Below are 11,696 nucleotides of genomic sequence, written 5' to 3' on the forward strand. Positions count from 1 at the left end.
CCAGGTCAAGAAAATATTAATTAAAATTTGATTTTATTATAATATTTATTATCACATTCTATTGTTGCAATGTACATTCATCACTATGTACAGAAAATATTCTGCCAATAAACTGTTAAATGGTTATCAAAAAAAATCAAAAAAAAAAAAAAAAACGAAATCAAAACTATATTTCATATAAAGTAAACCTTAAAAACCTTGCAATTTAATTAATTTATTATTTAGCAATTTCAATGTACAGAAATAAATGATATTTTTTTTCATGATGTATTATAAATTCGTATCTTCATTCATAATTAATTAAGACAAAAATATTTTAAAGCGCAATGTGTTTTTGCGCAAATTATTGTAATTATTCATATATTTTTAAAATTTATCAATGTCATAACAAACTTCATAAAGTAACAGAATTATACATATAAATTATTAAAAAGGTAAGTAATAAATCATAATTGATAGTGCTATGTAAACATAACGTATTTTTCTATCGGAAAATTAATTTGAAGTCAGTAATGTTTGTTAATTGTAATAAAATCTTAAATACTAGACTAAGTAAACTTTCTTATTTAATAATAAGTAAAAAGTAAAAATTTTTCGCGCATATTAAACAATAGCACCATATGTAAATGTATGTATATATACATGTATGCGCGCTTAAATACATATATATCCATATACATACATACATATATATATATATATATAGATTAGATTAATTAAAGGAACGTTAATTATCTATTATTTAAATTGAAAATGTTACGTGCAATAAATGGTTTTTCAAAAATTAATTCAAAATTCTGTATAAAAATTTTTTCCAGTTAACAATATTTAAAAACAATATTTACATTTGTTTACACATAGTTATTTTACTTTTAATCAGTATTCATAAGGCACGAAGCTCGATGTTTCGATAGTTGGTCGGAAGACACAGAAGCACTCGATCAGCGTGTCTATGAATTCATTTATGCACTTACATTATTAATATTTATTGAATGTATAAAATTATTAATTAAAAAATTATTCTATTCTGTTATTAATGTCATTATATAAATATATAAATGCATAAAGAGCAGTGTGAAAGCAAATGGATAATACTGTGTGATATTTTATGCACATTACATTTTTTTAAATTTAACATTCAATTAGTTGCAATTATTAAAAAATAAAATTTTTATATTTGACTTTTTTTTAAATAGCCTTAATGTATTTCTATAAGTAATAAGTGTGATTTTAAGTTAGAAAAAATAAGTATCTCCATTATATCTGAAAAGTACAAATGGAAGAAATTATATTCTTCTTCTTACTAACTTCATAATTCCATTTAGTCGACTAGAAGCTCTTGAGTTTATAAAAGTTTTAATCAGAAATTAGAATCTCCATAATATAAACGTCACGTGAGAGTAACAAAATTTATAGCACTTAGTCGTATTCAAGTATTACAAATTGGAACAACCGGATTATTATCTGAGATAAGCGTACGTTGTTATATTCAATTCAAATGTTTAATATGCTAAGTATCCGAGAATATTACTATATCAGCTGATTTTTCCTCTTCTGTTGATACAAATGGAGTAACTACTTGCATGTTGACTGATATATACAAAGGATAAGTGAGTTGTTTATCCAAAGACATTACCTGTTTCTAAAGTGTAAATTTGACTTTAATGATTTGAATTTTTTACAATTAAAAAATTTATAAATATTACTTACTTCTTCATTCTTATGGAGTGATAACCTAAGCATACCTGAACTCTGAATATGTTTTACTTGACGTTGTTCATCTAATGAAATTAGACTTACTCTGAAAATAATTTTTTTTCAAAATTTTAATTATATAATTACTTAAAAGATCATTATTTTTAAACTAATACTAACTTCAGAATTATATTATGTTTGCTATGATTTGCTTTTATGTGATCTGTATCTAATCTGTGATTCCTTTTAATTCTTAAAGTAGTACTATCTAAGCACACCACCAAATCTAAACCAAAATGAAATGCTGTCCATCTCCAAATATGTTCACCAGCTTTTTCGATGCACCTTCCACAACGGAAACATTCACGAGCGAATTCTTCTTCACTCATTTGTTTTGGTCTAAAATAATTTAAAAAAAAAAAAAAAATAAAAAAAAATAAAAAAAAAATTACATTTTACTTTTGTGTTTTCTATTTATAACGTTAATTACTTCGGTATTATGTATAAATGAATTACACAGATACCTAAAGTAGGACAAACATGGGAGTAGGTTTTTTAGAGTGAAAATTCTGCCCACAAAGCTGGTTATAAAAGGGAAGGGAAGAAAAAAGAAGGCACATATTTGAGACTCTTTACTACGTCCATCGACCTAAGTACAGATCAAGGATTCGTTTAGAAAAAGTAAAAACTTTTATAACTTACCCTCGATCTTTATTCGCATCTATTCTTAATAAATGTAACCATTGTTCTTTGTATGCATTGTGCAACCACTCATGTGGTATTAAATTGTCACTATATAAAATTTTTACATCTTGATCATGTAACAAAAGATATTTCATTCTTAATGCTTTAAAAGGAGCTGCAAATTCTTTGCCTTCTTCTGTTGTAAGAAATGGTTTTGTCCATTTATGATTTCTAAAATATTCATCAATTTGAAGTGTTTCCTCTTTATTGTGTACATGAACAAACAACCTAAAATATTATTTAGAATTATATAATAGTCCTATTTAGAAATAGTTTTATTTCAATATTCCACTATTTACCATACTCGTAACATCATGTATATGCAAAATTCTGTTTGCATAGCAATTAAATCTGGACTAGCAATTAATTCAGCCATTAAATCAGGTGTAATTTCTTTTAAAAAAGTTGGATGTAACCATCCATATCCCAAAAGATTAACTTCTAACCATCGTTTTGCTGCTGTTTTTACCACTGGTACACCATAAGATACAGCAGCATTATAATAAGGAACAACTGTCTTTATATTTGTTGTCTCTACCATAATATCCGTACACTGGTCAATTAATCCTTGCAATTGAAATAAGGTGGAGGTAGCCAAAATTGATATGACATCTTTTGGTTCTAAACTAACTTCATCTTGATAAAAGGAACCAAAAACTGTCAAAAGAGCTGAAAACATATATAAATAAAAAAAAATATTTTTATCAATTAAAATAAAAAATTTTTAAATAAAATTATTTACAATCTAATGTAATGTTAGGATCAGCAATTTCTACGCTTATAACTGTCTCATTTGCTTCCCTCCAAGATCCTGAAAACATACTTGCAAAATATGGACTCTGTAAAAAAATTTATATATTATAATTTAAAATAAAAAGTAAAAAATATATAAATTTGCATGATATATACAATAAACATTAAAATAAGCAATTTACCTGACTGATATAAACTTTATGTAATCTCCATGCTTTTCCCAACATTAGTACAGTTATGTCACTTCCTTTTTCTTCTTGGAATAATGTTTTATAAATGTATTGTGCTGTTGTCAACAATTTCCTTCTGTATGAATTTAAAAAAATGTATTAATTACGATATAATTAATTTATATGTATAAAATTATTGAGATTGAAAGCAATTTTAATAATCAATTGACGACATATATTGTTAGATAGCAATTACAAAATTAAGAAGTTATTTTTTTCGATGATGCAAACATTGTTTAATACTATTAAAAATTCAATTGCATTAAAAATCAATTATAGTTATTGAATTAAGATTATTTATTCAAAATTTGTATACTTTTTTGGCGTTTGAAGAGTGCGATCGATGTAATCCGATTCAGAATCAAAATCATCTTCCTCGATACATTTTCGTTTACGACCGCGATACATGGAATGCATCGCATTGTTTGACATCGATGCAATTTTGCTCACGTAATTTCCCATTGTCTTTGTGTTTCAATGAGCAAAAGAAATTTTCAGTTCGATCACCGATAAATTATTGAATATTCTCAACATTGTTTTTAATACAGGAACTGTATTTTCGCTGCCAGTGCCAGTGTTCAGTACACAGAGGAAAGTCTATGTAGATATCCCTCTTGAAATTGTATGCGCACGCACGTATGCGCACGCACGTATGTGCGCGGGCGCGCGCACATCACACACAATATAAATACATATATATATATATATATATCTATATATATAAAATGTAAACATATGACATAACAAAAAATATAGTCAAAATACAATAGCATTGATACATCAAATATATATACATAAATATATACTTATTATATATATAGAATATAGATAGAATATTACAAATTTATTTATTATTAGTGTATAGATTATACACTATATATTATACACTATATATTATAGATTATACACTATATATTATAACATACACTATATATTATAACATTCAAGTATTATATACTCTTCCAATTGGATATTTCTTTTCTTGAAAGTATCCAATCAAATGCAATTTAATAAAATATAAATTTACATTAAATATGTAAGTACTTATTTGATGCAAATGTTTAAATAGATTTATATAAATCTATATAATAAAATAATTCCAAAAATATTCGTTGGAAATTGAATTAATGAAAAGTTTATGAATAAGACATTTCATGTAAAAAAAATTTTGTGTGAAGAATACGAATTCAATTGGTCAATTTCAATAAATTTATTAAAATAAATATGTATAATTTATAAACAAGATAGCATGATAAAAAATTTTTCGTATCCCATCTTATGATATTTCTAGCCATATAAATATAATATATTTGTAACTAATGTTTTATAAAAAATATAAAATATAAACTATATATTAATTAATTTGAAAATTTTACTAAAAATTTATTCAAAAATTTTTTCAAATATTGTTATATATCTTTAAATTTATATAAACTTATATAAATGTATATATATATAAATTTTTATTTTATTTTTTTAATATATGTTGCAACATATTTTATATATAGTTACCATACCATTCTATGTATCAGACTAAAATGTTAGCAATTGATTTTTATATATATAGCATTTTGCTCACTTGAATATGATTGATTCATGTTCGAAAATATAGATATGTTTATAATTTTTAATTTGTACAATAATTTATTTTTTAAGTAATATAGTTAAGTTCTACGTTAATTTCATTGTGTTTGATAAAAGGAATTTTTAATAAAAATTAATATTCATCTAATAATTATTCAAAAAAAGTAAACGCCATTATTATCTCAAAAACCAGTGTATAAGTACAAAATATAAAAAAAAAACATGAAAAGTAATTCTTATACGTTAAGAAAAAGATTTAAAAATAATGCTATGGAACAATTGTCAAAGAAAGAAAATAAATTACAAGTTTTATATAAATTGTGTAAGCCGGTTTATGTAAATATCATAAAATTACCAATAAATAAATCAGAGATAAAAAAATGCTGTAAAAAAGATTCATTTACAACTCAAATAAAAGATATATCAAAGAATAGAAAACGAAAAACTAAAGATTATGTTAAAAGAATAAATTCTAAATATAATCATGTACATCATTTATGTAATTCAAAAATTAAAACTAAATCTCAAAATGTGTTATTTTCTAAAGAAACAAAAAATAAAGATAAAACATTGCTTATAAAAAATTTATCAAAAAACATTAAGCAACCATGCATAAAATTACACAAAATAGATGAAGTAATCAATAAAATAGCACAAACATTTGCAAAAACAATTTCAACTAAAGAATGTGCAATAAATATAAGAACGGCATGCATAAAAAAAACTCAAACCGAATTAAATGCATTTATTGCAGAATCAGTAGAATTATTATCTATAAATAGTGATAAAAATGAATATGTTAAAAATCAAGAAACTGAAAATGCAATAATTAATTCTCATGTAAATAAAATTCCACAATCACATGAGCATAATGAAAATAATAATAATAAATCTTCTAATTCTGAAATTATAAAAATTACTAAAGAAGAGAATTTCAAAAAGAAACATAAAAATGACATGAATCATGATTATGATAATAATAATAACAATGAAAATAACAATATACATAAAATTACTTTAAATAAAATAAAAAGATTGAAAAAAAATTTACCAGAGGAAACATTAGAAATTAACATAGCACAAGATGAAAATGTTAAAAAAAAATATATAGATGAAAATCCAATGTTGCAAATAGCATCATTAGATGATACTAATGAATTATTTAATCTATCAGATAAAAAAAATTTAAATATAAAGGAAAATATATCACAGCAGGAATTAACTGTATTAAATAAATTATCTACAATATATAATCCTAATGATGAAAACAATGATCTTGATCAAAATATACAAGAAAATAATTTCAATTTTATGCCTTCAGAATTAAATCTTGTAACTATTATAGAAAATGATACTTCTGTAAATAGAAAAAATCATGATTTTATGGCAATTGAAAAACCAATTTTAAAAGACAAAAATATTCAAAAACCAATACAAAAATTTAATTCTAGTAGACATTTTATACAAAAATACAAATTTTTTAAAGAATTAAGAATCTTTTTAATAAAATTTGATGCTTTGAAAAACTTTAATAATAAATATTCAGCTAAAGAAATTGAGAAATTGATAGAAACATATATAAATTCTTCAACAACTTTTAATGTTTCAAAATCTCAAAAAAATAAAAAATCTATAAGTAAAATATCATGTACATTTAAAAATGCTAATGTTAATTCTGAAGAATCTATAAATCATACTTCAAATTTAAACATTTGCGAAACTGCAAATAAAAATATTTGCATAAATGCCAAAGAAATACAAAGCAGAAATACAATAATTGAACCATTATTAATTTTTCCAAAAAAGTCATCTTTAAATTCAATTAATAAAGAAAAAGTAAAAAAAGAGGAAAATTTAGAAATTCAAAAAACTTGTCATAATTTAACAAAAATATTTGAAAACAAATCTGAAGAAAGATTTAAACAAAATGAAATTAATCATTCAGAACAAATATCAGATTTACTTTCTATTACTAAACCTATATTATTATCTTCTTCAGATGAGTCTATTAATGAAACTTCTAATTCATCAAATATATTTGAAAATACTGTTAATGTTAAAAAGTCAATAAATATGTTGGACATAAATTCTGCAACAAAATCCACTAATGAAATGTTATGCTTAAAGGAAAAAAAAGTAAAAAGTTCTCTATGTAAACAAAAATCAATTCCAGAAAACATGAAAGTTAATACACATCTTAAAGATACTACAAAAAATGTTGTAACTTACTCTTCCATGATATCTCCAATAAAAGATAAAAAATTTAAAGATAAGAAAGAAATTAAAACTTCTACTTATAAATGTATTGTTTGTGATCTTAATTTTAAAGAATATTCTGATTTGCAGTCACATTTAATTATTCATACACAAAAGCAAAGTAATACTTTACCAAATATGTTGAAAAATACTAATGAATCATCTGAAAAATCTCAAGAAATCGTAACTTGTATTTCAGAAAGAAAAATATTAGAATTACCAAAAATATCTGAACAAAAAAATATGGAATATGTGTCAAAATTTATTGGTAATAATAAACAATCAAAGAAAAAAGATATAACAAAAAGTTTAATAAATAAAGAGAAAAAAAAGAAAAAGATTGAACATATTAATAATTCAAATGAATGTAGTATTTGTTTAAAAAATTTTCTAACAAAAACTGATTTGGCAGCTCATATTTATTTACATACAGAAAATGAATTGCAACAAGCTTATAAAGTTGCAAAACAAAAATTAAATGAGAGTGAAAGGACGAAAGAATTTAAACAAAGCAAAACTAAAAAACCTATTGACAGTAAAAATATAATATCTAATGCAATTCAAATAAATGAAAAAATTAACAGTAAACAAGAATTATTATGTATACAAGAATCAGATAATCATAAATCAGATAAATTAATTAGAGAAAATTCTAAAATTAAAGATATAGAATTCACTGAAAATGAAATACAAAATATAGAATTACCAATGAAATTAGATAAAAAGAAAATAAATAAAATAGAATGTAGCAAAAAATCATTTACAATATGTAAATGTCACAATAAATCCGGAATCAATGAAAATTGTTTGCAAATTGAAATAGTTCTTCTTTGTCATACTTGTAGAGTGTTATATAGAACTATAAAATGTTTTGAGACTCATTATCGTCTTCCTGAATATGCAGACTGTAATCAGAATTGTTTAAACAATGGTCGTTCTCCAAATTTATTTTGTGCTACTTGCGGTATGATATTTAATTCAGTTCAAGATGTACGTCATCATTTAGAGATACATGCCCGTTTTAAAGAAAATTCTACAATGGATTTTCGATGCAACATTTGTAAAGTTATATTTTGTGGAATAGGAACTCTTTTTTATATTCACTGGTCAAAGCATGCAAGAGATTCTTTATGGATAGCTAGTGAGCAATCATTTCCAAAGAATTCTATAATAAACTCAAAATTAAAAAAGAATTCTTCAATGAATTTAAATATACCTACAGAAGATTATATTCAAGTTGCAGAATATGTTTGCGACAATTGCAAATTACCTTTTATTAATGAAATTGACTTAAAAGAACATATTCAAAAGTGTAATAAATCTAATTTATTTAAAAATATAACTATAGAAAACTCTAATAACATTCAGACACATTTGACAATAAAAGTAACTTGTAATTTATGTGACAATAGTTTTAAAAAAAATGAATTTTATGAACACATAAAAAGTAAACATAATTTTAGTGATCCTCAATTTCTTTGTATATCACTTGCAACTGCAAAATTAGTATTTATTTGCAGTATTTGTATGGTAATAACTGAAAATTTTTATGATTTTGAAGATCATTGGTTGAAGCATAACATAATTCATGTAAATTTTACTTGTATACATTGCAATACTAAATATCATAATAGTTTAAATTCTTTTATAAAACATGCTAAAGAACATAAAGAGAGTTATAATGTGTTATCCTGTATAGTAAATTATGAAAAAGCAAAATTTATTTGTGATTTTTGTAATATTGGTTTTGAATCTTCTCAAAATATGCAAGAACATATTACTATTCATAAACAGATATATTTTAAAACTGATCAAGTTACAAATCATAATAACTCTGCAGTATTATCAAAGAAAAATCATACTTCCAATCTTACAGAAATATCAACTGTTGAGAAACAGTCTGTAGAGAAAACATCACAAATGAAAACTCAAACAATAAAAAAAATAAATAAGATTTGTTCAACAAAATCTGGTGTAGACAATGATACTGAAAAATTAATCAAGATACTAGAAGGAAATGAAGATGATTCTGAGTTAGTAATAGATTTGATAAATCAATCAGAATCATTAAATGATGAAAAAAGTAAGGAAAAAAAAATTACTTCTAATACTATATTAGAAACGTCTTGTATTAATCAAACTAATGTAATGTTGAAAAATAATATAACTAAATCACCAATAACTAATCCAAATGTTGAAACATCTTCACATTTTACAAATTTAGAATCTTCACAAAATATTTTAAATTCACAAATGTTTAATTCAAATGTTAAATATACGAATGTTTTGCAAGATTCACATATATCTTCAAAAAAGATTAATAATAATAATAACAATCAATTTGATCCAGAAATTAAAACAACAGATGATCAATTAATCATAAAGAATATTCAACCAATTCTTCAGAATAATGAACCTCAAGATATAGTTTCAACTACAAAAGAATTAGAATCAGTTTTGACGACACTATTAAAATCAGAGGAAGAAGAAATTCCACCAAGAAAGGGATTCTTAAGAGTGAAAACTCTTGCAGAGCTTAGAGATCCTGTAAAATTAAACAAATTTGATGATCACGTTATTGAAAATATTGATGATTCAATCAATCATTTTAAAAGTCATAATATTTTGAATGAAAATGATAAACAACATAAAATTACAGAAAAAGAATTATCTTCAGAACAATTTATAGATTTTACTTCGAACAAATTTGAGAAATCATTATACGAAAAAACAATGCAATCTCAAAAAAATTCAAATATATTACCATTGTCTTTATCTAATTCAAATTCGCAATTAAATGTCTCTGAAATTCAAGTTTTGCAGCCATATAATACAGTAATAAATAGTCAACAACAGCAGCGATTGCAAACGAATATAAATCAAAATAAATATTCATCTTCTCCACAAGAAGTAACAGCAACATATCATAAGAATTTACCAGCTTGCAATATTGCTCGAACAACTATATCACCTTCTATTTTGAAGAGAAATGATGAATCTAATAAAATTGCAAAAACTATTAATATACAACAAAATGTAAATACAGCATATACAATGTCTTCTTCTATGAATAAAAATGATCAAATGTCTTCTTTCGATAATACAATTAATTCAAATCAATATAAATATAAATGTCATTATTGCGATTTTTCTACAGATAATGTATCAAACTTGTTAAAACATAACTTACCAGATAATCATATTAGCTGTGAAAAACAATATTTGCAACATAGTGAGCAGCATAAAGAACTCAAAGAAATTGATAATTTACAAACAAAGACAAGAATTATGCAAAACCAAAATTCAAGTTATGAACAATTTCAACAATCAAATATAAATCAATCAGGAATTAAATATACTTCTTTGCCTGAATGTTATCAATATCCTTATATTACTACAAATAATTCAGATAAAAGTACTCCAATGTTTAAACAAAATCAGCAAATAACTAATCAACCAATAACAGAAAATGTTTCTTCTCTTTATTATAAAAATTTAAATCATAACGCTGGTGGAATGTCAATAGTGATGAATCAAGCTACTCCTACTATACAGAATGTATCAACAATAGAATTTGTGCAACAACCAACACAGCAACAAATATATCAATCACAAGTTTACAATGAACCAACAACAATTATAAATGCTCAATATATGCAGCAATCACAGGTATTGGTGATTCCAATTATACATGAATAATTAATTCTTTGAATTAGATTATTTTTGTAGATTTCGTCGCTTTGAAAATAATATGTAATAATTTTATTAATATGAATAAGACAATAATGATTTTAATTACAAAAATTAATTTGTAATTTTAATTTTCTAATATAAATCAAAATTGATATTACTAATCTATTATATAAGCGAATAGATCTACTTTCCCAACTTAAAGAATTAATTAAATCATTAGTATCACATGTATTTTTATTTTCTAATTCTTTACTTACAGAATTTAGTAAATTTTTCTGATGTTTACCAAATGACGAGCAATCAGTATGAAGTAACTAAGCCAAATGTTACAACTTATGAAGTTCGATATATATGTTCTTATTGTGCGAAAAAATTCATTTCTGAAGATTTATTGCAATTGCATATGAACATTTTTCATAATTTTGTATGTAATATTTGCAATTTGCGTTTATATAATTTTAACGACTTTAATCTTCATAAAATTAAACATAAGATATATTAAGTTCAAAATGTTACTAATTTAAAATAATAAATATAAAATATTAAGAGATACATTTATAGTTTGATATTTATACAAAAATATTGTATAAATATGTGAAAATTATATATTTTAAGGATATATAATATATGATATATAATTGTAATTGCATGATATATAATTTTCTAGAAAAATTACCTTATTACATTGCAATAATTATGCATTGAATTAAGTAATAATTTAATATTATATTTTTGATTTTT

General features: G+C 23.1%; 2 protein-coding genes across 3 annotated transcripts; one reads left to right on the forward strand and one right to left on the reverse strand.

Annotated features, from left to right (window-relative positions):
- Window positions 1-1,339: 1,339 nt before the first annotated feature.
- On the reverse strand, window positions 1,340-4,053 carry LOC552325 (protein germ cell-less). 2 transcript variants are annotated; one of them, XM_624700.6, is made up of 8 exons: window positions 3,739-4,053; window positions 3,375-3,498; window positions 3,182-3,278; window positions 2,739-3,108; window positions 2,398-2,667; window positions 1,876-2,094; window positions 1,711-1,801; window positions 1,340-1,642 (listed from the first exon to the last, which is right to left on the reverse strand). In XM_624700.6, the coding sequence occupies exons 1-8, from the start codon at window positions 3,882-3,884 to the stop codon at window positions 1,511-1,513; spliced, it is 1,449 nt and encodes a 482-aa protein (XP_624703.1). In that variant the 5' UTR covers window positions 3,885-4,053; the 3' UTR covers window positions 1,340-1,510. The 2 variants fall into 2 exon arrangements, with proteins under 2 accessions (XP_624703.1, XP_006570000.1); XM_006569937.3 differs by lacking the exon at window positions 1,876-2,094.
- Window positions 4,054-5,027: 974 nt separating this feature from the next.
- LOC100576346 (protein PFC0760c) lies at window positions 5,028-11,474 on the forward strand. The gene is made up of 2 exons (XM_006569936.3): window positions 5,028-10,931; window positions 11,215-11,474. The coding sequence occupies exons 1-2, from the start codon at window positions 5,229-5,231 to the stop codon at window positions 11,455-11,457; spliced, it is 5,946 nt and encodes a 1,981-aa protein (XP_006569999.3). The 5' UTR covers window positions 5,028-5,228; the 3' UTR covers window positions 11,458-11,474.
- Window positions 11,475-11,696: the final 222 nt, after the last annotated feature.

Source organism: Apis mellifera, linkage group LG5, assembly GCF_003254395.2.
Source record: "Apis mellifera strain DH4 linkage group LG5, Amel_HAv3.1, whole genome shotgun sequence".
Taxonomy (NCBI): Eukaryota; Metazoa; Arthropoda; class Insecta; order Hymenoptera; family Apidae; genus Apis; species Apis mellifera.